The sequence below is a fragment of the Zootoca vivipara genome, chromosome 5 (genome assembly GCF_963506605.1).
Source record: "Zootoca vivipara chromosome 5, rZooViv1.1, whole genome shotgun sequence".
In the NCBI taxonomy this organism is placed as follows: Eukaryota; Metazoa; Chordata; class Lepidosauria; order Squamata; family Lacertidae; genus Zootoca; species Zootoca vivipara.
Genome location: NC_083280.1, coordinates 55,438,385 through 55,466,098, shown reverse-complemented (window position 1 = coordinate 55,466,098; position 27,714 = coordinate 55,438,385). Strand labels below are relative to the sequence as shown.

The 27,714-nt window shown below is 42.8% G+C and overlaps 1 protein-coding gene across 1 annotated transcript in view; it reads right to left on the bottom strand.

Annotated features, from left to right (window-relative positions):
- LOC118096494 (deleted in malignant brain tumors 1 protein) overlaps positions 1–27,714 on the bottom strand; it is a 90,083-nt gene that overhangs the window by 30,063 nt on the left and 32,306 nt on the right. Inside the window, 11 exon segments of the mRNA XM_060275199.1 lie at positions 1,157–1,324; positions 2,574–2,888; positions 4,046–4,066; positions 5,487–5,793; positions 15,264–15,280; positions 17,387–17,698; positions 18,950–19,341; positions 20,784–21,117; positions 21,741–22,064; positions 22,882–23,208; positions 24,179–24,505. Of these exon segments, the coding sequence (XP_060131182.1) occupies positions 1,157–1,324; positions 2,574–2,888; positions 4,046–4,066; positions 5,487–5,793; positions 15,264–15,280; positions 17,387–17,698; positions 18,950–19,341; positions 20,784–21,117; positions 21,741–22,064; positions 22,882–23,208; positions 24,179–24,505 (2,844 nt within the window).

Genomic DNA, 27,714 nt, shown 5'->3' with positions numbered 1-27,714 from the left:
TTTTTGTGACTAATGGGGCTCAGTAATTTTCAACCTACTCCGAGGATGCCAAACCCTTTTGTAAACACTTTACCTTGTGATGAGAGTCTTTGCTTATCTAGGCTCATTTAATGAATACAAAAGGGGAAAAAGAACAAGTCAAGAATTACCTGAGGTGCTAGGAACTTCAGTGACAACAGAGGGAGCTATTGCAGCAAAATAAAAGAGTAACCATTAAACACAAATAGTTGAAAAGCAGACATTTCTGTGGCTGATTCCAATATACTTGAAGCTGTATTATGATAATTTATTTATTGGGTGTTTATTCCCCTTCTAAATGCATGTGCTCAGGAAAGGTCTACGATATGTTCTCCTTTCATCAGATTGCACATCCGTTTACCTGAATTCAAGGTTCCTGAAGAGTTTTGAAATTTTCACTCTTGTGGCACAGAGTATGTATGGGATTGTTCTGTGGTCACCATTCTGATACCAAAAATAAAACTGGAACTTCTAGAAAAATCCTACCCCCTTTCCTAATCAAATATAGATTGTGTCAAGAAGCAGAGCAGCATACAGAACCATGGTAGTAGGGAATTTTTGTGCATGTATTTTATGGCATGCAATGATTCTCATGTCACTTCTACATATACCTATAGGGTTGACCACATATATCCCAAGAGGAGCTGGAAACCTCTGGGTCTGTTTTGTTGGGCAGCACATGTGCAAAACCAAACCATAAACCAGTTTTGCAGCAGACGTATTAACTGTTTGCAGACAGCAGCTTCCAGCAAAACTAGTTGCACAACTTGGCGTCGCATCACATGTTGCAGAGCTGGCAAACACACCATGCATCAGGTGCAGGGCTCTGCGTGATGCTGAGCAAAAATAAATGCATTAGTTTACCTCATATCTTTCTGGGTTCACAGCAAAATCACATGGTTAATATTTGTGGAATGTGCTGATCCGGAATGTGTGACTTGCTTGTTACTTGAACTCATTAATATTCTCACCTTCCATTGTGATTAGCAGAGGTCAATAAAGAGATTCAGTCCCTATGTAAGTTACAAATGCACAGTAGATACCCACCCTGATTGGATATGCCCTAATCATGCTTTTTTTCTTTCTCTGATTTTGTCTATCTCTTAAATTTAAACAATTGAGTTAAGCCACACAGTACCCTGCACAGAGGTAAGAGTAATTTCCCCAGACTGTTGTGTACTTTCTTGAGTTGTGGTTGGGATCTCAGGAGTAACAGTTTCCTCAGTTGTGCTTATTGTTTGGGTGGTTCCTTCTGTTGTCAACAATGTTGCAGTGGTTCCTTCTGGTGTTGTAGAATACGTGTGAGCTGCCAAGAGACGAAGATAATTTTGAGTTTCATAAAGATAAAGTCCAGAAGTGATAACTTTTGGATTGTGTCTATGCACAAAGGTAGCTTTTTTGGTGCAGCTCCAGGATGGAAAGAATAGATTCATCTCATAGTTCCCATGTCCTTGAGTGATGTCAACATTGTGGAGTGGATAGACTAGGACTAGGGAGACCCACAATAAAAACCCCACTAAGTTATAGAGCTCATTGGGTAATCTTGGACCAGTCTTTCAGTCTAACCTACCTCACATGGTGGAAACAAGAGGGTGGGGTGGGGAGAAGAATGTGTGTCATCTCAAGCTCTTTGGGGCACACATTGGATATAAATGGAATAACTTACTAAATTAACTGGACATTTAACAAGGACTCAAAGGGCAGTCCTGGAAACTTGGAACATGTAGCACTTCATGTAGTTTCTCAAGACTTCTTTCCATCTGAAAAGCAGCCTCTCTGACAAGCCTATCTATGAACTTGAAACTCCAAACAGCCATAGGATGAAAATAAACATTCCTCAAGACGCCTTGGGCATGCATGGAAGGACTCGCATGCTGCAACGAGGCTCGTTGGCTCCTGCAAATTATTTTTGCAATATTTCTTTTTTAAATGTCAGACCTTTTTGTACAGCCCCCCCCATTGTACTACTTTCACTACTGTTATGCTAATTCAAAGAAGCACCCTGTGTTGAGAGCCACTTTTGTTAGCATGGAGTGCACCATTCATGTGATGAATGGCAAATCACCATGTTAAATGCAAAACCACTTCTGCATCCCACGGAGGTGGTGTTGTGGGCTTGCCTCTACCGAACTCTCGCGATGGGGGTTGAGAGCTCAGCCCCCTCGCGAGGTGGGAGTTCCCGCCTCCGTCAGACCCGGGTTGACCAATAGGGTCGGCCGGGAGGCGGGGCTTCCCCTCCTTTAAGCAAGCCGGAGGCACTGAGCCTCTTCTTCCCCGGCTCCCTGGAGGGCCACAGTTTGGGGATGCCTGTTTTAGTGCTTAAACTGTAAGGGGAAAAGGTGTTGGGAGCACTAGCTTGCCTAGATCAGTCCTTTGGACCTAAAAACACGACTTTTTAGTTCTCAGAGTTTGAGAACTATCTTTCTTTGGTTATTTAGCATTAATGGGAAAACACACTCCGCATGCTCAGAGGTATTTTCATCCCTGTTTTTATTTTATGCATTCCAGAACTGATCCATGGTGAGATCATCTGGGCTCTCACAGACCACATTTACCTGAACAAATAACACCCGCATCTTCACTGTGATTGCAGTTATTATTATAAAATCCTTGATGGTAGCATTCTCCCAGACTTGTCTCATTTCCATCGCAATCCACATTATCCAGAACAATATCTCCTGTGCCTGGGCCAAAAAAAGCACCTCCCAGAGCCGAGACGGCTTCACCGCAACCAAGTTGCTGGCATACAACAGCTGCACCTCTTTCATTCCAGGTGTCATCACACACTGTTCCCCATTGCCCGTCAGAATACACTTCAACGCGGCCTTCACAGTTTGAGCGTCCACCGACCAACTGGACAGGCAAGTAACCTGTTGAAGACACAAACAGCAGGAATGTTGAATTGTGGATCAGACGGAGGTATTTGGCATGAAAAGGAAGCCTGATAGGATTATTTGCATTCCCAGGTTTCTAACAGGGAAATCCATAGTAGACAATTTCAGACCTGATGCCACTCCAGGTGTGGCAGAGGTGGGTATGGTTTGCACAGTGCTATAATAGGGAGATTCTATAGCCAAGAGATTATGCAATTTAGGATTTTGTTTCACTTTCCTCCCACAGTACTTGAGCACAAGATGTAAAATAGCCCTTCTGTGATCATCACGTGCCCTTTGCATGAGGAAGGACACGTTTGGATCAAAGCCATTGCAGCTTCACAAATACCATACAGTTTGGCATACTCTTCAGGTACAGAACACAAAAGAGACACTGTTCCTGGAGGGCTTACAATCTGCATCAGAGGAAAAAGCAAGGAGAAAGGTTAGGGAAAGAAAGAGAGTGGGGAGAGAAAAGTCATGTAGAAATGGAGAAGTTGAAAAAGAGAAGCAAAAAGAGCAGGAAATGCTTTTGCTAAAGAGGTTACTATGAAAGGCATGGAATAAAAGGAATTACTCTGACGATGGGAGCAGGTCATTTAGCAGTGTGCATTGTGGGTAGGATAACAAAAGATAGGGAAAATGCAAAGATAGGGAAAATGCAAAAGACAGGGGAAAATGCAGCTTACGTCAACAAGCAGAAACAAAGCAGATTGTTATCACTACCACGGAGAGCAGAATAGCCCTACTCCTTTAGGGATATTCTCACTGACAGCATGTAATACTCTTCACAGCCAAGGCATAACAAGAGCTCATCATGGGAAAGTGAAGTGTGCTTCTTCCAAGTGAAAGAAGACTTGCAAGAAGCAAATAATAATAAAAAAGAACTGTATGGCATGAATGACATCAGGCATGAATGATATTATCACTACCACCCCCTAGAACCCCAAGGATGAACCCAACTAACATAAGCCCTAGCCAGCATAGTCAGTGGCCAGCGATAATGCGAGCTGCCATCCAACAATTTATGGAAGGTCACAAATTCCCCTGTCTCTTCCCAGGATGTAATTGAAATCCCACTGGTTGCAACCTAGAAAGGAACATCCAACAATCTGACGAACACTCTCACCTATGCCGCAAATCAACAGACTCACCTGTTGGTTGATTTCCAGCCTCTGTGAATAAAGAAACAGAAATTGTTATTTTTATGGTTACTGAACTGTATCTGTGTAAAAATCACAGTGCTGTTAGTATGTGGTTTTAATGAAAATCCTTCTAGTTAAGCATGCTGCCCTGATATCTCTTGTAATCTCATGTTGCATAGATGAACATGATCCCACGGGGTTGTGATTAGTGCCATGTAGTTGTGCATTGCTGTCTATTGTATTGTTGCATTTTTAAATTCATTTTTATTACAAAACTGAAATAAACACGTGTCATTGATATTTACTGTAGGTTAACTGAATTATATAACTATCAAGACACAGAGTTAACCTTTTAATAGCTTTCTGCTGTCTCTTGCTTGCAACTCCCCACCATAGCTGCCAAGTTTTCGCTTTTCTCGCGAGGAAGCCTATTCAGCATAAGGGAAAATCCCTGTAAAAAAGGGATAACTTGGCAGCTATGCTCCCCACCCTTGTCATTAGAAATTACAAGTCTGTCATAGCTCAGTTCCAGATGAATTTGCATTTCTGTGCCCTATTCCATCAAAATATCTGCTTCCTTGGGATATCTCAGGTTTCATAACAGTAAAAGAGTTTAGTACTGGTCATGCTTGGCCTGCCTGTGCATTGGAAGCTATGCTCTTTGATCCCCAGGCAGGCATCCAAATATTCTAATTGTCCACAGTCATTTGTTCTGTATGCAACATAACCCTATTCAAATTGCATTCCCAATTATTTAACTCTCTGATTGTTCAAATTGTATTATACCCAAACCACCTGAATAAATGGAAATTGTCTTGTGCCTAAGTAGGTGATTTGTCTGAAGCACTCAGCTTGCAACCAGGGATAGGCAAATTCATCATTTTGTTGTTGTTGTTTAGTCGTTTAGTCGTGTCCAACTCTTCGTGACCCCATGGACCATAGCACGCCAGGCACTCCTGTCTTGCACTGCCTCATCATTTTTAGTCCCTCGTTTTTCCAATATTAAGTTCAGTTCTCCACTTTTCCACATCAGCTTATATTTAAATTCTCATGAAAATCCACTGGCAATTTAGTGTGAATTTCTTCTAATATATACATTGTTGTATGCAGTTTTACTTGATATACACAATTTTTCAAGGTATTTTCTCAAAATATAATGATTGGATGTTATTTTAGCTAAGATATGCATGTTCACACATACTTTGCCTGATATATATATATAGTACCTATTTCATGATGACAGAACAGTATTTCAAAGTTGAATAAACACAAGTTTCACAATGAGCTGCTTTTTGGTCTGCATGCTGTTTCAGAAAATATGAATTACTTGGTTTGCCTATTTGAATTGAATCTAATTTCTTCCCCATCCCTACTTGTAACACCATTCTGTCATGTGTTTGAAGTTTGTTTGCAATTGAAAAACCCTACATAGTGCACAGAGAGGTGTTACCTGAGCAGACGACGCTGATGTCTTCATTGTGCCCACAGTCATTTACCAACCATGTAGCATGAGGACAGTCCCAGAGGTGGAGTTCACTTCCTGTGCAGTTCACATCGTCCAGGAGTATGGGTCCAGATCCTCGGCCAAAATAAGACCATCCATACACCGTGGTTGCCTCTCCACACTCAAGTTGTCTGCACACTACGTGTGCATTTTTCTTATCAAAGTTGTCATCACAAACAGTCCCCCAAGTTCCTTCGTAGTTGACTTCAACTCTCCCAACACACCTGTTCCATCCATTCACTAAACGCAACTGCTGAGCACCTTTGTAAAAGAAAAGAAAAAAGGAAAGGGTTGTTAAGTTAAATGCAAGTATACCACCTCTATAATGTTCTGTATTATAAGGAAACAAAGTCTGCAAGTTGATTGAGTATTTGAGAGCAGTGTGGGAGATGGTGGACACATACAAGTTTTATGATGCCTTAATTCCTGGGAAAACTTATTTTACCCGCATAAATCTGTAGACAGGATTCCACAGGAGCAATTTGGTGCACTTCATTAACAATCTAAAGGGACATATTCTACCTCCCTCCACCAATGTACAGCCTGATCATAAACTACTCCTTGTTGCATATTCATCTGAACCGAATCTATTCATCGACTCACAATTGCCAGCCTTTAAAATAGCCTTTCTTTAAACATCAACACACTGCTAAGGCTTTTATGCACATTAATGGGTAATGTGTAATTTGCCCTTGGGAATCACCAGTGAAGGTGGATAAAGGTAAAGGGACCCCTGACCATTAGGTCAAGTCGTGACCGACTCTGGGGTTGCCGCACTCATCTCGCATTATTGGCCGAAGGAGCCGGTGTACAGCTTCCAGGTCATGTGGCCAGCATGACAAAGCTGCTTCTGCCGAACCAGAGCAGCACACGGAAACCCTGTTTACCTTCCCGCTGTAGCGGTACCTATTTATCTACTTCTACTTTGACGTGCTTTCGAACTGCTAGGTTGACAGAAGCTGGGACCGAGCAACAGGAGCTCACCCCATCGTAGGGATTCGAACCGCCGACTGTCTGATCGGCGAGCCCTAGGCTCTGTGGTTTAACCCACAGCGCCACCCGCGTCCCAGTGAAGGTGGGACACAGTCCTAATAGTTAAGATACATAAATTTGGCCTCCTGCAGCTTTCGTCTGTTCGCAGAAGGCTTTTGATCCAGTGGAGAAATAACACTGGTGAAATAGGTGAGGAGACTCCCCCCCCCACTATTCCTTCTGCATAATTTCCTTCCAAAATCTGAAGGGCTGGAGGAACCTCTGGAAGAGCACAGCTGCAGGAGGAAGGAGGAATTGGCAAAAAATTACTCCCTTCTTATTTCCATTGGTGGGAGCATCCTGGGCAGAATTCTGCCAGTTGAGGGTAAGTCTGAGTACAACCCAGTTTGCCTGAATACTCAGTTTTTATAATACATATCCCTGGACTTTTCATCCTTGGAGTTCTATCCTTTTGTTCCTGTATGCATGGAACCAAGAGATAAAATTTAATAATAGTTTTAGTATACTTAATTGCTGAGTGGTTTCCTGCACAGTTGAATAGGCTCAGCTGCCTACCAGTTCCATGCCGGCCCACTTTTGCTGGAATTTAAGCAGAGAAGCAACCCATCCCCAAGCCCAAGGCAATAAAAGCACAGTACCTGATTCATGTAGGAGAGCAGAAGGCATCAACAGTATCCAAAATAAGCATATCTGGGCACCCATGTTTCAGGTGGGTTTCTGCTAAAATAAAGAAACGGTGAATTTCAGAATTTATAAGCATTCTAACCTGCTCCGGAAAGCATGTGGTTTGCAATTTGATCTTTCTCCTTGAACTCCCAGATCTATGTCACGGAAGTCCGGGATATTTTCATTTCACAATCCATATCCCTGGAAATAGACAGTTACTGATTATTATTGCTTTGGAGAAGCCAGTGGGAACATCAGTGTTCAACACTCAATAGATCACATATAATGCCATCTGATTTAACTGCTCCAGGAAATACTAGTGTTTCCCCCCTCCCCCCCTGAGGTATAGGTGTTGTTTAATCTGCTTTCCAAATGCCAGCATGTTATCCTAGATGTAGAGATAGAGTGCTCACATGAGAAAAGAGAAAGGCTCCTTTTACCATTAATAATTGTGTAGATGAGGGAATTTCAGCAAATCTTGCTTGTATGACAACTATTAATTGCATTTCCTCTGCCTTAGTTTATTTATCTATCTAGATTTGTAGGCCACCCTTCATCACTTATACCGATCTCAGAGCAGTTTTCAGAATATTATAACATAAACAACAGCTACAGAAACACACTTCAGTTAAAACAATAATTAAAACTAACAAAACCACAGAAGAGCCCATGTTTCTTTGGGTGGCAGAGCTGCATTGCAGAGTTGGAGCAGTACCATCTTTCAAAGAATGGCTGCTTTTCGGTTCCCATATTGTTCCAGAAAGTACAAATTGGTTGGTTTGCCCATTTGAATTGAATCTAATTTCTCCCCCATTCCTCCTAACATTCTCCACAGAATAGGTACACATTTTAATGTCAAAGAAAGTGTTTGGCTCTAAACCAGAGGTGGGGAACCTTTTCCAGCCCAAGGGCCACATTATTTCATCTTCTGGGGGCCACACACAAGTGGAGGGCAATTGCCAGAAGAAAAATGGGCGTGGCTAGTGGTAGTGGATGTGGTCAGAGGCAATAGCAGGTGTAACAGCAGTTGTGACGCTAACCCTTGCATAGGAGGCTGCATGCTAAGTACACAAAAACCAGATGTTTCTATACACCCAACTCCCACCTGGCAGACATTTATCCACCCAGTAAGAAGCCATGCAGTGCAAAATGCAAAGACATAGTCAAGTAAACCACGTAAGGAGAAATCAGAGTAGGGCTGGTGAGTGTGTGTGGCCTGGGCGGGTGCGGACAGACAGGATCCTGAGGCCTGGAGGGTCCATACTACTGAGCAAACTACAAGAAATTCTGCTGAGATAAATCAAGTTTTGTTTGGGACTAATCCACAAAAAACAGGTGTTGGTGACTGCAGTCTTTATTTGCCAAGTCTTGCTCAATAATAGAGAGAAAAGCTGATCTTGAGCAGATAAGCATGTGAGCTGGGAAATTCCAGCTTCAAGGTTTGCCTCACTCCTTAACTCACTACATGGTCACAGGTGAGCAGCCGTTCTTTCAACTTCGCCCCACCCTAATCTGCAATCTAGAATAAGAATGCTGACATTCTTTATGTGGCAGTATGAAGATTCCTGAGATGTAGAGGGGGAAACTGAGGTTGGAAATTGCTGAATAAATGCTAAGAATTATTTCAACACCACATTTCTATTTCAAAACGGATTTGTCATATACCTGTACGTTACAAGTTTATTTGGCCTCATGCTAATTTCCCACTTTTGATTTTGTTGGAAGAGATAAATGCCTGGTCCCCAAGTGCCCTAGAACATGTGGAAAACAAGTCCATATTCAGAAAAGGTGGCAACCTAATAGATGTGCATTAATCCTCCCCCCTCCCCACAGCTGCTACCGCATTGCTTCCGGAGGACCTCTTACATGGCTTGGGGGAGCGCAGAGGATTGCAGTGTGAAGGACAAGGCTGGAAAGCCTCATTCCACAAGCAGAACACCAATTGCTCTGCTAGAGATTGCTGGGCCAAATTGGATAAGGCACCATTCATGCCTCTAGCAATTTTCTGAATAGCTTTTTGAAAAGTAAATAGCAGGTGTAGACCTCCAACCTAGATCAGAGGAGAAAATGGCTCACCCAGTAGAGTGGAGCTTCAAGACTAGTTCTCAGCAGGTGTGTTGCTGACACTTATGGAAAGGGTCAAGGCAGCGAGGAGGTCAGCATGGTGCAGGTCAGGGGTCCCCAAACTAAGGCCCGGGGGCCGGATGCGGCCCAATCGCCTTCTAAATCCGGCCTGCGGACGGTCCGGGAATCAGCATGATTTTACATGAGTAGAATGTGTTCTTTTATTTAAAATGCATCTCCGGGTTATTTGTGGGGCCTGCCTGGTGTTTTTACATGAGTAGAAGTGTCCTTTTATTTAAAATGCATCTCTGGGTTATTTGTGGGGCACAGGAATTCATTCATATATCTTTTCAAAATATAGTCTGGGCCCAATCACCTTCTAAATCCGGCCCGCAGACGGTCCGGGAATCAGCATGTTTTTACATGAGTAGAATGTGTTCTTTTATTTAAAATGCATCTCTGGGTTATTTGTGGGGCATAGGAATTCATTCATATATTTTTTCAAAATATAGTCTGCCCCCCCACAAGGTCTGAGGGACAGTGGACCGGCCCCCTGCTGAAAAAGTTTGCTGACCCCTGGTGCAGGTGCACCAGCAGAACCAATCCAGCCCCCTCACTGCTTGACCTGCACCTCCCCAACTTCCCCAACGCCTCATCTTTGTCCCTCTTGATAAACAGCACCAAATCAGGACCACAGTGGAGAGCCAAGCATTAAAGCCCCTTATCTCCCACATAATGTTCCCAGTCTAGGTCAACCTGCTGTTCTTTTGCCAGTGTTGAAGTAAGTTTCCACTTCCAGCCTGGTCACCATTTGTAAATGGAATGAGAGGTGGCAGAAGCATCTTGTACCTTGGCCCAGGCAGAAAAATGTATTAAATCATCTCTGCTGGACTGTGGCAAGGAGACAAGCCGAAGTAGCCATCATGATGTTCAGTGAATGCAGGAATCAGCCCCTTAAGTCTCAGTCCCCATGAAGGGCAGCCATTCTCTGTGGTCAAGTTACATCAAAAATTAGCCTAAGCTTCCAAGCTTCAGACTTTGATCACACCCATTTAAAGCACTCTTATAACCACATTAACCTTTAAAGAATTTCCCAAGGTTCTTTGTGGGAAGCCATGAGTGGGGTCACTGTGATGTAGTGGTTGGTTGTTGGGCTGAGACACAAGAAATCCAGGTTTTAGACCCTGCTTGGCCATGAAACTCACTGGGTGACCTTTGGCCGGTCACTGACTCTCAGCCTAACCTACCTCACAGGGTTATTGTGAGGATAAAATGGAGGACGAAGATTATGTAAGTCATTCTGGGTTCCAGGGAGGAGAAAAGACATACTATAAATATAACACTAAATAAATGTGCATTAAATGTATGGGTGGTATTCAACCAAGTTTTCCTCAGTGTAGACCTACTGAAATTAATGGACCCAATTTACTCCTATTCATTAATTTGAATGGGTCTACACTAACTTGTCTGACTACCACTCATTGTAGAACATAAATATTTGGTTTATTTGCAGATACAATTGGTGAATGCATTGAATTTGGGAACTAGGGCCTAATCCCCCACTCCCACCTCTGCATTTCCTTCCTTCTATTCTAAATCTTATGAGCTCAATGACATGAATGGGTATGTTGTCCACACTGCATCACAACCAAGCTGCTCTGGTGTAAGGAACAAGATATTGACATCATAAAGAAAATTGCAAATGCAAAGAACAATAAATACCGGGCATTTTGGCTTCTTGCAGAGGCATGTAACTCAGGGTAAAAATACAACAAAGGTGCTTAGTCATTAATCCAGATATGATAGACAGATTTAATTTAAATAAGCAAAAGTGGGAAGGAGTGCAGGTGACATCAAGGCTGACCTTTGTGGACATGGCATGATTGTTAAAATGTTTCCTGTAATAACACCTGTTTTGAAAATATCTGTCAAGCCTACCTATGAAACAAAGGTGGCTTGTTAAAGTTTAGTTGATTGGCAGGAATCGGCTCTTTCTCTCTCTGTGTGTTGCTCAGTGTAGGAAATCCTGGGAACTACCTGTTCTTTCTGCCTTTCAAGACTTCCTTTCAATGCTTGAAATTAAACACGTGCCATATATATGAATGGGAATACAATTGCCAGTATTCCTTGCCTTTTAGTGTTTGGATTGCAAACTTCACCTTGTAAGAATAGGGCAACCTGAAGTATTATCCTACCCTATAATCCTGGGTGTTTTCCCCAAACCATGTCCATCTGCAGGTACCAGACACACCTGTTTCTCCCTCTTTTTCTGAGAAAGGAATGTGGTAAAAAGTTTCCCATTTATGATGCTGAGTTTCTATGAATTTCCCCTTAAATTTAAAGAAGTGCATAATTCTGATGAATGTTTAAAAGCGACACAATAGTATCTCTTTAAAATTTCTGCTGGCAAAGTTCCCACTCAAAAGAACACGTTGATGTTTTTTCAGCACTTCAAGAAGAGGTGAAGAGGTTTGGCCTTTATCATTAACCCTGGCCTGTTGGGCTAGGAAGGATCAGGAAATGTCCCCAATAGATCTTGCATAAGGAAGCAGGAAGAAAATCCTGGAAGGTCGTCAAGAATTTATTCCCTGGGTATTTAACTGACACAATGGAGGGCGAGCTCCTTTTGTTTCAGGAGCAAAGTAGGCCAGACTCCAGACGCACCATTAGCAATTGCATGAATGGCTTTTCTTCCCTTTTGTAGCAAGTAATGGCAAAGTAGCCTGGTTTTTGCAGGTTTAAAAGTACAGTAGTACCTCAGAGGTTGGACGGAATCCATTCCTGAAGTCCATTCGACTTCCAAAATGTTCAAAAACCAAGGTGTGGCTTCCGATTGGCTGCAGAAAGCTCCTACAGCTAGTCAGAAGCCGCGGAAATCGCATCGGACATTTGGGTTCCAAAGAACGTTAGCAAACTGGAACATTCACTTCCGGGTTTGAGGCGTTCGGAAGCCAAGGTACGACTGTATCAGTATCACACACAATCTCTCTGAGGCCCTGCAACAAACTGTTGAAATGTGGAGTGTGGATCTATTAACCCTCTGAATCCTGAGTTCCACAGCAATCGCTCAGCATTTTGTCCCCACCAAGCATGCTTTCTCCTCCTTGGGCTCTTTGATGTTGGGGAGAGGGGCACCCAGTCCCAGCTGCATTGGAATCCTGAAATTCTCCATTGATTTCTATGGGAAGATCTCACTGGATACACTTAAAAGTAGCATCTAGTCCATGTGGGAAGCCCTTCATCACAGTTGCAGGCCCTGCGTGGAGCAGCCACCATGGGGAATCAATGTTAAGCAGCAGCCCCCGCTTCTGTAAGAACAGATCTCAGGGTAAAAGATGAGAGAAACTGAATGTGTCCCATGCTGCTATTTCACACTGAGTAATAATAAGATCTTGGAAGTGAAAGCCGCTGTGTGTGGTTGAAACATTAAAGTATTATGTTTTTTGCCTTTATCTCTGAGCATCTAGAAGAGGTCACCCAGGCTAGAAAAGTTCAAGCATGCAATAGCTATGGAGAGGTTTCCTTGCCGTGATGTTACCCAATGTGGGTAATTTAATCTTTAGGCTATGATTTGTTTCCTGTACTCAATTCTGCTGAGCATTCTAGTTTATAGTGTATGAAACGTGTTACACAATATATTTGTTTTCCCATGCATAGAAGGAACCTGATCTATCCAAGTGAGAGATAACTTCTGATTATGTGTCTTAATCAAGTAGTTTGTTGCCTTATATTATTTAGCAGATTGAGGCTCACTTCAGCTCCAAAAGATAAGATGCCACCCACCGCTCTTTCACCCCAAAGAGATTAAGGCTCCGATCTTGTAGGTACTCAGTGGGACTTATTTTTGAATAGGCATGTATAGATAGGTCTGTGTTGTCAGTTTCACAAGATATCTAGAAAATGGAAGATGGAACTATATTGATTAGATTCTTCCTAGATAGGTAGAGTGTTGGTTGTTTCTTTTGTTTTACCTGTAAGACAGTGTGTGTCTGGATCCCTTTTCCCACCATACACGCACCAGCACAGGGGCTAGAAAACAAGTGTTAAGATCTAGTAATGCAAGACAAGTCTGGTCTCCTGTTGCTCTCATTTGTTTAAGTGCCCACTGGGTGGCATTGTTCAGCCATAGAAAAACCATTTATATGGGGGCCCTAGGAAATCCAGAAAATTAGAACTCTTCTTTCCTTTTCCTTCCCTTATTCATATTTTGAGAATGGTTTAGTGTTGGGACATCAGTGTGTGGAAATGAAAACAGGGGTCTCTTATCTGTAAGCCATGTTGTATGAGGAATTTGATTTCTTTTCCAAAGTGCTTAGTAAATTCCTAGTGCTATGTATAAATGTGAGCTACTGAGTACATGTGGATGATGCTTTGTTAGCTGGAAGAGCAGTAGGTTGCTACACAGTATGTTCCTGTTAGAAAATCTCCACAATCCTATAAATGTATACCCAGAAGAGAAGTAAGACTCATTGAGTTGAATGGAACATACTCCCATGTAAGTGAATATAGGGCTGAAATCTTTAGGTCATCTATGTTGACTCCCAGTGCACCAATAATTTATTTTAGGACATAGATAAGAATGCAGGGTGTTCACTGATTCAGCATCATTGGCTCTGCACCTTGGCCATGCTGGAAGGGGCTGATGGGTATTGCAGCCCACAACATCTGGAGGGTGCAATGCTAGCTACCCATGATCCAATCGAAAAACAGGAGGGCGAGTGCTTCATAACACCATGAGACCATATTACGCCAGTCTTGAAAGACCTACATTGGCTCCCAGTATTTTTCTGAGCACAATTCAAAGTGTTGGTGCTGACCTTTAAAGCCCTAAACGGCCTCGGCCCAGTATACCTGAAGGAGCATCTCCACCCCCATCATTCTGCCCGGACACTGAGGTCCAGCACTGAGGGCCTTCTGGTGGTTCCCTCCCTGCGAGAAGCCAAGTTACAGGGAACCAGGCAGAGGGCCTTCTCGGTAGTGGCACCCACCCTGTGGAATGCCCTCCTACCAGATGTCAAAGAGAAAAACAAGTACCAGACTTTTAGGAGACATCTGAAGGCAGCCCTGTTTAGGGAAGCTTTTAATGTTTGATGGATTATTGTAATTTTATTATTTGTTGGAAGCTGCCCAGAGTTGCTGGCAAAACCGAGCCAGATGGGTGGGGTATAAATAAATTACTACTACTACTACTACTACTACTACTACTACTACTACCATTGCAACCCAGCAGCGTCTATCTCTAAGCAGAATGGACACCAATGGCAGATTTCTCCTTTTTCTGCATGCCTCATATTGGACACAATCCAGTAAAAGTAAAAGAGAGAATATCTAGGAACATGAAGGATGAGATAATTTTTAAAGGGTAAAGATAAAGGGACCCCTGAACATTAGGTCCAGTCGTGACTGACTCTGGGATTGCAGTGCTCATCTTGCGTTTATGGCCGAGGGAGCCGGCATACAGCTTCCAGGTCATGTGGCCAGCATGACAAAGTCACTTCTGTGAACCAGAGCAGCGCACGGAAACGCCGTTTACCTTCCCACCTATTTATCTACTTGCACTTTGAAGTGCTTTCGAACTGCTAGGTTGGCAGGAGCTGGGACCGAGCAACGGGAGCTCACCCTGACATGGGGATTCGAACCGCTGACCATCTGATCAGCAAGCCATAGGCTCTGTGGTTTAACCCACAGCGCCACCTGCTTTTAAAGGGTAGCATTGCATAAAAGGCCAGGTTAGTGTAAGGTTACCAGATTTTTTTCAATGAATCCGGGGACACTTTTCAATTTCAACAGGAATAATAGGATTTTGTCAGGGGACTGATTTGTAAATCTGGTCACTGTCCCCGAGAAACGGGGACGTCTGGTAACCTTAAGTTAGAGACTCATGGGAGAAGCTGTCTGTGACAGAGGCACTTATGGTCTCAATCAGGCAAGGCAGAGTCTTATCAGCACCTTGGACAGAGCAATGTTTAAGTGTTCTGGCTGGAGCGTTTCCCATTACACTCAGCTTGTGTTGGGTCCTATGGTTTGAGGGCAATGGTTCCTGCTCAGCAAAAAAGGCTCAGTAGCAATTTTTGGTCAAACCAGTCTCTCAATTGAGCTCATGTCAAGTGCTTGTTGTGAGATGAACATTGCAAACCAATGTGCACAGTAAAAAGTGTGACAGAAACAACAATACCAAGCAGCAACAACAGCAATACATTCTTGTGGCACACCACAATTGTGAATATAAAATGGAGAGTCTCCCATTAGCACAGAGAACTGAAACATATACATATTTATGAGATGCTTTTATTAAAAAGGCTAATAATTGCACAGTCAATATGCTCAGAGCTAATAGAAACCAGATTAAAGTCGCCCATGAATCAATTAATTTTAGCATTCTGAAGTGACGGTCTGCAAGATCAACCAGATGCAATAGGTGTATCAAAAGTACCAGTGTGCTCACATCTTAATTTTCAAATGGGAATTATGAAGTCCGCCCTGAAGAAATGAATGAACAAATAATGCCACGAATGACTAAAATAGGTGTCAAACAGCAGATTTTCTCAACAAATTCAGAATATTTTGTCTAAGGATTTAGACAAAGGATGTGAAAAATCTAAGGATTTTCACATAAACTATCTTAACAGTTTAAATTTATCATGTTAAAATATTGAGGCTGCTGCACTGAGGACAGCATCCCAGGAGCCATTGGATTTTGTCTGACTCGGTTTCTTCTGGTGGAGAGGTTGACCTTTGTAGAGGGAGGTTCTCCTATGAATGGCTCACTAGAGCAGTGGCAGAAAAGCCTGCTGTTGGTGTTCTGGTGTTGGAGAATGCAAAAAGAGGGTGTTCTTGGGAAAGTCAGGAATAGAGCGAGGTAGGCTTTGGATTCCAAGTCCTCCCCATTTCCCCAATATGCACTCAAGAGAGGGGAAATTATGCTTTGAGGCAGCATAAACAGGATTGAAAAAGAGACACAGAAGCCTATTTTTGCTTCCTGCGCTGGATCAAGTTCTATGGTGTTGGGAAGCCCCTCTCCTCTGGAAACCCAATAGAGGAGCCAACATGTGAGTGAATGAATCCTGAGGACCTCATGTTCACAGAAAACATAATCTACCTCCAGTGACCTGAAGTCCATCGAAACCAAGCTAAAGGAACATGCTGGCACTCATAAGACCTCTGTTTGTGTGTGTGTGTGTGTGTGAGAGAGAGAGAGAGAGAGAGAGAGAGAGAAAGAGAGAGAGAATGTGTATGTACACACATTTACACACATTACCACCCAGTACATGTATTCTGAGAGAGCCAGTGTGGTGTAGTGGTTAAGAGCGGTAGACTTGTAATCTGGTGAACCGGGTTCGCTTCCCCGCTCCTCCACATGCAGCCGCTGGGTGACCTTGGGCTAGTCACACTTCTTTGAAGTCTCTCAGCCTCACTCACCTCACAGAGTGTTTGTTGTGGAGGAGGAAGGGAAAGGAGAATGTTGGCCTCTTTGAGACTCCTTAGGGTAGTGATAAAGCGGGATATCAAATCCAAACTCTTCTTCTTCTCCCACTCCTTGCAGGCTAACAGCAGTTTTATGATAGGTGGTTTAGATCAAGGAAAGGGACAGTGGTGACATGTACATTCCTCTACTACCATTGGTCCAATCAAAGTCTCTTAATAAAAAGGACTTGCAATAGATAGTTGCTTTAAAATATTTGTATTAACTTTCCCATAGCAATCTACAAAGATTCAAAAATCAAGTCACCTTTATAAGGAAAAAGTACTCAAGGAATACGCTTTTATTATACAGCTTTAGGTGCCCGGCAAAAACGTTCCTTTTTAACCAGGCTTTGGTTGATTTGATTGACATCCTATGCCAGGCATCCCCAAACTGCAGCCCCCCAGATGTTTTGGCCTACAACTCCCATGATCCCTAGCTAAGAGGACCAGTGGGCAGGGATGATGGGAATTGTAGTCCAAAACATCTGGAGGGCCGAAGTTTGGGGATGCCTGTCCTATGCCATTTAAATTGCGTATTTTCTGGTTTTATATTTTGATTTTATTCTGTGAATTGCCATGAGACCCTTGGGTATAGGGCGGTATATAAATGATGATGATGATGATGATAATAATTGTAATAGTAGTAGTAATAAAAATACCTGAGCAGATGACACTGGCATCTTCATGATGACCACAGTTATGTGTTCCCCAACCTGCATGAGAACAATGAAGCAGGGAAGGTTCATTTCCTGTGCACTCCACATTGTCCAGGAGAATGTTGCCTGAGCCTTGACCAAAATGGGCGCTTCCTGGTGCTGACTGAGCTGGTCCACATCCAAGCTCTCTGCAGACCACTTGCACATCATTCATGCTCCAAAGATCATCACAGACAGTCCCCCAGTTGCCATTATGATATACTTCAAGACGACCTTCACATTTGCTGCCTCCATTAACCAAACGCAAGGAATGTTCTTTGGGAGATACAAAATACAGATTTGTTTGTTTGTTTGTTTGTTTGTATAAAAAAATGATACAATGAATCATTTACCATTAATCAGGACACATAAAATGTTTATTTAAACCTGATATTATTGGTGTGAAACATTAAATTGAGGAACATGTTGCTAGGCATATGCTTGACCTGGTATTTGCCAAAGACTGAATTGGTAATATTTGGTTGATTGGGAGTTTATTGTGAGTCCATTGTCATGGATAGATGACTCCAGAGTGGTTTAAAAGTCACTTCCCCTTCCCCGGGAACTCTGTAGCTCTGTGAGGAGAATAGGGGTCTCCTAATAACTCTCAGCACCCATGAAAACTACACTTTCCAGGATATGTTGGTGGTGGTGGTGAGCCATGGATGTTCAAAGTGGCATTATATTGCTTTAAATGTACAGTGCAGATGGGCCCTACATCTTAACCTTTTTATACCTTACCAAGCACAAACCATGAAGGAAATTAACTTTTATTAATAACAGACCACTTCTTGTTTAATTAAAACTGGAAATTGTGGGGGGTGCCTTGAGGGGAGAGGGAAGGGTGGAGGGAAACCCAGACACAAAAATGGAACCTTTTGACTGCTGGACTCCTCGGGCTACCCCAGTGGCAGGGGGGGGAGGCTCAGAGGGGGACAGCATGAAGAAGGAGGAGGATTGTGTTAATATTATAAGAATAAGATTCTGAATTGGATTAGAAAACCCGCCATAACTATGTAAAGAGGTTGGGAAATCCAGGAGGAGTAGAGTCGTGGAAGCAATTAATATTTTTCCTTTTTCCTTTTTTTTTCTTTCCTTTTTTTCCCCTTTTTATATTTTTGCTTTTTTCCCCTTTTTTCCTTGTTTTTCTTTTTTCCAGTACAGTGAAGAAATAGCTGGGGGATAAGCCAATCCCCAGAGATCCTCCCCCTTTGTCCTCTCAGTGGCAGGGGGGGGATGAGGGGGGAGGAAGGAGGGGGGAGGTCAAACCCAGCTTAAAATGGACCCCTTTGTTCCCCAATACCCATGGGTCTCACTGGTGGCAGAGGTGGGCTTGTGGGTGGAGGGAAAATGAAGGGACAGAGTTTATGTTGTATACTTTGTATGTGTTTTCTTTTTCTAAAAATTAATAAAAATTATTTAAAAAAAATAAAACTGGAAATTGTGGTGGATATTTTCTTTAATAATTCCACTATATGTTTCCCAAAGGAGTTTACAAAACTGCTTTTGATCTATTGGTTAGATAACCCAGCCTAGAAATACCTGAGCAGATGACACTGGCATCTTCATGATGACCACAGTCATGTGTTCCCCAACCTCTGTGAGAACAGTGAATCAGGGAAGGTTCATTTCCTGTGCACTCCACATTGTCCAGGAGGATGTTGCCCGAGCCTTGACCAAAACGGGCACTTCCTGGTGCTGACTGAGCTGGTCCACATCCAAGCTCTCTGCAGACCACTTGTGCATCATTCATGCTCCAAAGATCATCACAGACTGTTCCCCAGCTGCCATTACGATATACCTCAAGGCGACCTTCACATCTGTTGCCTCCATTAGCTAATCTTAAAGCAGCTAAATTGGAAATATTTAAAAAAGGTATTTCTTATTGTAAAACAAGTCAAAAATATGTTGATTATTTCCTTTTCCCACCAATAAGATTAACTCAATTGTACAGTGAAAGTAAATAAAGACTCAATGAACATTAATTGTGCATATTGTACATTGCTCTATTAGATGGCACTGGAGATAGTTGCTTTGAATTAGAGAGGACTTACTGGCAGCTCTCGACACTGTTGGACTCCAACCCCTATGAGCCCCAGCCAGCATGGTCAGTAGCCAGGGATGATGGGAACTGTAGTTTAACAACACCTAGAAGGCTATATTTTAGCCATCCTGCTTTAAATACTTCCTAGTTTTTCCATGATTTTTTCAGGAAAGCCAGGAAAGTTGAGGGACGTAGCCTGGTAATATCCTACACCTGCAATTCTCTGTTTCTCATTCCTTCTACTGGCCAACTGAGCAGAAGCTTTTTGATTCCTGGAACTGGAGTGCAAGAAGCCTTGGTTGTGAGTCAAGGCCCCACTCCCCGCATTATTGAAGAAATAATACAAGTGGAAACCAGTATTTTAGGTTAATGGGCTAAAAAGGGCCACAACTTTATTGGTTACACTGTGTGTGGTATTGGCTTAGGCATTGGATCTGAACTGACTATACTTGACTCCTGCCCGCTCTGCAGGAAGTCACACAAGGTTAACAACCTGTAGGGGGATCCTGTTGATGCAAATCACCTGGAAGCTCCCCCTAGTCACCAGAAGGTCGAGTCATGGCCCTAGCCACCACCTGGGCTTTGGACAGGAACCACAACCACTGGATTCCTTTAATGGAATATCCCTCAAAGGGAGGGGTAGGTGATGGCCACAACCTTCCCTCCAACACACAACACATTTTCCAATGCCTAATCACCAAACTGATCTGTGCGAGCAGGAAGCAAACAGAAGGAGCCCCAGTCCCACAGCCGCTTAAATGCGGCAAACCACGCCCCCTGCCAGCTGGATTGGCTGACTGTGGGTGTGACGCAGGCTGGGGACTCCCTGTGATGCAGGGGGCCTAGACATGCCCACTGCTGAGCGCGGGAAGGCGAAGCCTGCTCGTAGCCCCTCCCCTCTGGGAAGAGGGCTGGCCATTCCCACCGAAACTTTGTGGGAAGTGAAAGCAATACACAGAATATACACACTCTTTCAAAAACCACTTAGTGTGCTGCCAGCAGTGTGCCACTGGAACCCCAGAGGGTTTCAACTCCCTTTGGCAAGCCCACTTCACAGAAGACTTCAGACCCAGGCAGAAGACTGGGTGTGAAAACTTTTTGGACTTTGTGAAGGCAGCTACCAAGGGCTTTTCTATTGGATTAAATGTCTTGGAATGGGGAGAATTTTGCTAATGCAGCAGGCTAAGGTGCATTTTTGCATTTTGGATTGTTTTAAGTATTTCAATGGTACTATTTTGATGGGTTTTCTGTTTTGCAACACCCATTTCCCCAGAGAAACCTAGCCAGATTAAGAAACTGAATTCCTTTAATGAGGACGGCAAGAGTTCTTAAGTAATACCTGAGCAAATGACACTGGCATCTTCAACATGGTTACAGTTATGTGTCCCCCAACCTCTGTGAGAACACTGAAGCAGGGAAGATTCGCTTCCTGTGCACTGTACATCGTCCAGGAGGATGTTGCCTGAGCCTTCACCAAAACGGGCACTTCCTGGTGCTGACAGAGCTGGTCCACATCCAAGCTCTCTGCAGACAACATGTGCATGATTCAGGTTCCAAATATCATCACAGACAGTCCCCCAGGTTCTATCATGATATACTTCAAGACGACCTTCACACTTGGTACCTCCATTAACCAATCGCAAGGGTGTTTCTTTGGGAAATATAAAAAAACCCCTGTTTTAAACAAGAAAATAAAACTCTACATTTCAAAACTGGTCAAGAGACAGAGATGGTTCGATGACTGCAGTCCAGCCTTTGGTAACTTCCAGATTAGAATATTACAATGTATTCTCCATTAGAAAGCCCATAAGGAGCACTCAGAAATGTCAATCGATTGCATCAACCAGGTTCCTTCTTGGGGTTATCTGTAGAACTATGTTCTAAAAAGCTGCATTGGTTGCCAGTTTGTTTCCAGGCCCAACTGAAGGTGTTCACATTAATCTTTAAAATCCTAAAAGACTCTGATCACAAAACCTGAGACAACACCTCCTTCCCTACAGACTCACCCAAGTGTTAAGATTGCCAGATGGGGCCTCTTTGTAGTTCCACTACCCTCAAAGTCTTGGGGTGCTGGTTGCTCAAAAGAGGGCACTGTCTCTGGTAGCCTATGTTTTGGGGAATTCCTTCCTTACAGAAGTGTGCCTGTCACCTTCAATAAGCAGGTTTCAGCAAGTGGTGAATGTGTGCCTCTTTACCCTGGCCTTTGAAACCTGAGATTTGTATTCTCAGGACCCACCCTATTCCCTTGATTGCATTTTAGTGAGGTAGATTAGCCTAGCCTAGGAATACCTGAGCAGATGACACTGGCATCTTCATGATGACCACAGTCATGTGTTCCCCAACCTCTGTGAGAACAGTGAAGCAGGGAAAATTCATTTCCTGTGCACTGCACATTGTCCAGGTGGATGTTGCCTGCGCCTTCACCAAAACGGGCACTTCCTGGTGCTGTCAGAGCTGGTCCACATCCAATCTCTCTGCAGACAATGTGTGCATGATTCAGGCTCCAAAGATCATCACAGACAGTCCCCCAGGTTCTATCATGATATACTTCAAGGCGGCCTTCACACCTGTTTCTTCCATTAACTAATCGCAAGGAATGTTCTTTGGAACATGGAAAAAATAAATATTATATAAACAAGACAATGAAACACTGCATTGGAAAACTGGTCAACACAATGGGCACTTAGCACAACTGCATCTTGGGATCTAATGATATGAAAATGCTTGGTGACTCAGCTGCTTTAGCAATTCTGTCTTCTAAGTGAATTTCCTTGGTCCATTTCTGAACAATGTTGCTGGAGGAATCATGAATTACACACAACTGCATCTTGGGTTTTGATAATATTACAATGTATTAGGTATCCAAGTAGTTATGTCCCATGACCAAGCACATTCTTATATTAAACTTCAATATTCAGAAATCATTCATTTCTATGTATGTTAGCAGATCTACAATTCCATGCTGGTTTAATAATCACTCTACCTTCTCAGGTAACTCAGGGACTCATCATTCTGTGAGGACACTAGTGGTCTCAGCACTACAGTTCCCAGGAGATAGATAGATAAGATGATAGATAGATAGATAGATAGATAGATAGATGATAGATAGATAGATAGATAGATAGATAGATGATAGATAGATAGATAGATGATAGTTAGATGATAGATATTTGGGGAAGCCAAGAATGCTCCAAGTGGTATTATATTGCTTTAAATGTACAGTGCAGATGGGCCCTACATCTTAACCTTTTTATACCTTACGAAGCACAAACTATGAAGGAAATTAACTTTTCTTAATAACAGAGTAATTCCTGTTTAATTAAAACTGGAAATTGTGGTGAAAATTTTCTTTAATAATTCCACTATATGTTTCCCAAAGATTGAAACACTGCATTTGATCTGGTGGCTAGATTATCCTAGTCTAGAATACCTGAGCAGATGACACTGGCATCTTCACGGTGGTTACAGTTATGTGTTCCCCAACCTGTATGAGAACAATGGAGCAGGGAAGATTCTTTTCCTCTGCACCGTACATCGTCCAGGTGGATGTGGCCTGAGCCTTCACCAAAGTGTGCACTTCCTGGTGCCGAAAGAGCTGGTCCACAACCAATCTCACTGCAGACAACGTGTGCATGATTCAGGCTCCAAATATCATCACAGACAGTCCCCCAGCTTCTGTCATGATATACTTCAAGGCGACCTTCACATCTGTTCCTTCCATTAACTAACCGCAAGGCATGTTCTTCGGGTATATACAAAAAGTAAATGTTATATAAACAAGACAATTCTGCATCAGAAACTGGTCAACCCAATGGAAACTAAACACAACTGTATCTTGGGTTTTGATGATACAGTATTAAAATGCTTGGTGACTCAGCTTCTTCTAGCAATTCCATTACCTGGACTTGCCTTTAAATTTCAAGGTGAATTTCTTAAGTCCATTTCTGAACAATGTTGCTGGAGGAATAATGAATTACATAAATTACACAAATCCCAGGGCCAAGTATAACCTTGTCTTAAACTTCAATGTTAGGCAATCAAATACCTGTCAAGTGCCCCAGAGAGAAAGGACATCCCATTTTTTCCACACAAGATTGCAGTGGCCATTTTGGGTGCTGGGCTCTTGCAATGTGCTCCTGCCCAGAAAAAGCAATCCCCCCCCCTAGGGTGAGAGCAAGGTGTAGGTCACATGACTCACCTGGGAGCCCTTCCTGGAAGAAGCACATCCTGGTTTTTGGTCTGAAAACCTCATTCTCTCTCTCTCTCTCTCTCTCTCTCTCTCTCTCTCTCTCACACACACACACACACACACACACACACACACACACAACTACAATTCTATGCTGGTTTAACAGTCAATCCCCCTTTCTCAGGTAACTCAGGGAATTATAGCTCTGTAAGGAGACTAGTGGTCTCAGCACTACATTTCATAGTTTTTTTGGGGGGGCAGGGAAACATGAATGCTCAAAGTGATATGATACTGCTTTAAATGTACCTTGCAGATTGGTCCTCCATCTGAAACTTTGTATACCTCACCAAACATGCATTATGAAGGAAATAAACCTTTATTAATAATAGACCACCTAATTAAAATTTTAATTAAAACTGGAAATTGTGGTGGGTATTTTGTTTAATAATTCTAGTATATGTTTCACAAAGGAGTCTACAAAGATTGGAAAACTGCATTTGATCTATTGGGAAGCTAGATTAGCCCAGCCTAGGAATACCTGAGCAGGTGACACTGGCATCTTCACGATGACCACAGTTATGTGTCCCCCAACCTGCGTGAGAACACTGAAGCAGGGAAGATTCGCTTCCTGTGCACTCCACATTGTCCAGGTGGATGTTGCCTGAGCCTTCACCAAAACGGGCACTTCCTGGTGCTGACAGAGCTGGTCCACATCCAAGCTCTCTGCAGACAACATGTGCATCATTCATGCTCCAAAGATCATCACAGACAGTCCCCCAGGTTCTATCATGATATACTTCAAGGCGACCTTCACACCTGTTGTTTCCATTAACCAACCGTAAGAGAGGTCCTTTGGGAGAGAGAGAAAATTTTTCAATCTGAAGACTAAATTCTGCATTGCAAAACTGTTCAAAGCCATGGACATTAAAACACATATTCATCTTGAGATCTGATCGTATGAAATTACTTTGTGACCCAGCTCCTTCTACCAATGCTTTTACTTGGACTTAACCTCAAATTTCAAAAGGGTTTTATAAAACCATTTCCAAACAAAGTTGCTGGAGGAATCATGAGTTACACAAACTGCATGAGGTATCTAAGGGATTATGTCCATCACCCAAATTTAATATAATATTAACATTCAAAATTATGAGATGTTTTATTTCTATATATTTTAAACTGTCTGGAGAAAATACATGGATCTCAACATTAAATGAATTTCTTGCTGATCCCTACAAACAAGAAATAAAACTTACCTTGCAGTTGAAGACGTCTGGAAGCTGTTAAAAATGATAAAAAGACGTTTCCTTTTAGGACTGATTAAACACACACACACACACACACACACACACCACCACCACCACCACCACAACAATTATTAAGTAATTTTTACAGCTTGGGTTGCTGAGGATACTATTAGAATATGCATGATCCATATCAGTGCAACAAAATCTTCCCTGCAATCTGATTTGGTCTCATTGGCCTCCAGGAATAGCTTGAGGACAACCACAATCTGGGAGGCGGTGTCCACATCCCCAACCCTGCCTGCTTCTTCTACAATGGCCTACTGCCCTTCACCATAGCTGCCAAGTCTCCCGTTTTTCGCAGGAAACCCCCGTATTTTAAACCGTTTCCCACTGGCAGCGCGGATTGGGAAAAATCCTGTAAAACCCCTGGATTTCCTACCTGCCAGGGAGGCTCCATTTTGGGTCCTGGCGCCGCCCAATTTCCGGTGCCCAGACATGGGTAGCGTGGCACCGGCACCGGAGGTCGCTTCTACGCATGTCCAGACATGTGTAGAAGCGACTTCCGGTGCTGCACCACTGCTGATCCCGCATTTTTCAGTGAGAGACTTGGCGGCTATGCTCTTCACACTGTGGTAAAAATGCCCAGCAACCCTTCTGCAGGTTTTGAGGCGATCATGGGTGGCGAAGGAGGAAACATGTCACCTGAACCCAGGGCACCCTCCACAATCAGGTGGAATATGTGGGTGATGCAGTGGATGCCCACAAGTCCACTTTCATGTGCCATATTACCATATTCACTTCACCATCCACCAATATTTTTCTAATATTTATCGTTCTCCACATTTCCACATCAGTTTGCAATGGAAAAAAAGAAAGTTCTTAGGAAAAATCACCACTATTTTACGGCAAATTGCAAATATGCATGCTTGTATTAAACTTTCCCTAATGCACACATTGTTGCAAAGCAATTTCCCCTAAAATAACACATTTCTGTATGCTGTGTGTGTGTTTGCTAATATAGACATTTCTATGCACACACTTATCTAAGTATATGTATTTTTGTACAAAGTTGGAACTTGGTTGTACCTGGTTGGAAAATTGCACTCCATAATTTGGAGAAGTTTGAATATAAAAGGATGGTTGTTTTGTTTTGTGCAGTGTTTTGAAAAGTACAAATTAATTAAGTCAGCCTGGAGAGCTTAGCTGGTTGGAGCTTGATGCTGATAATGCCAAGGTTATAGGTGTGATCCACAAATGGGACAGCTGCATAATCCTGCATTACAGGGGGTTGGGTTTGATGATCCGAAAGATCCCTTCCAACTCTACAATTCTATTATTCTAAATTGACTTTTAAGGTTAGAAGGAATTATTATTATTATTTGTTAAATTTATATACTACCCTTCATACGAAGATCTCAGGCCGGTTCACAATATAAAAATACAAGATAAAAGCACAAATAAACAGAACAAAAACATTGAATCCCCTACCCTATGATAAAATCAAATTGGTGCAGACTTGATCACAACATGAGGATCGATAATTATTTTCTTTGCTGGATCAAGGTACAGTAAGGTAAAGGGTAAAGGGGCCCCTGACCATCAGGTCCAGTCGTGTCCGACTCTGGGGTTGTGGCGCTCATCTCGCTCTATAGGCCGAGGGAGCCGGTGTTTGTCTGCAGACAGCTTCCGGGTCATGTGGCCAGCATGACAAAGCTGCTTCTGGCGAACCAGAGCACCGCACGGAAATGCCGTTTACCTTCCCGCCGGAGCGGTCCCTATTTATCTACTTGCACTTTGATGTGCTTTCGAACTGCTAGGTTGGCAGGAGCTGGGACCGAGCAACAGGCGCTCACCCCGTTGCAGGGATTCGAACCGCCGACCTTCTGATCAGCAAGCCCTAGACTCTGTGCTTTAACCCACAGCACCACCTGGGTCCCAAGGTACAGTATGATGAGCTAAAAAAGTAATCAAGAATGTGAACTTACATGGTCTCCCTGGATCTTTATTGCCTGTAAATAACAAATATGATACAAATATGGTATCTGAAGAAGTGTGCAATGCCACGAAAGCTCATACCAATAACAAACTTAGTTGGTCTCTAAGGTGCTACTGGAAAGAATTTTTAAAAATATGATACACTGATATATATAGATGATAGATAAAGATAAATATATTAGATATTTAATGCCCTAATCCAGATCAGTCAAAACACATGATTCTTCATCCCTATCCAACAACCTCAGCTTTAAGCACATATTCCTCTGCTAGTAAACTGAAGATTAAACTAATAAGATGTTTGGGAGGGGAAAATGGAGTGTAATTAGTTCTCATCACTCTTCCCTCCCTGATGATCAGTGCAGGGATATGGACATGCTCCCAACAGAAAAATAACTTAGTTCTGGGACATTAGAAGAAACTGCAAATTTGCTGATACATGGACTTCATCCAAGACAACACTGTGTGGGGAATGGCTGTAGTTCAGTGGTAGAGCAGCTGCGTTGCTTGCAGAAATATCTGTAGGTCAGGACAAGTCCACTGTCAGAAACCTTGGATTGCCACTGCAAGTCAGCACAGACTGTAATGAGCTAGGTCTGACTTTTCTTTGGCAGCTTCCTATGTTCCTATGAACACCTTTCTCTTAACCAGAGGATATTTCACTTAGATATAAGCAAGAAAGAATTAAAATATTATTCTCATCTGAATCATAAATGCTAAAATTAGAAAGAAACATTGATTCCTTTACAACTGATCTCCAGTCATTCAGACATTAAATACACATATATGCATAAAATCATCTTTTTGAAAAGGAAAA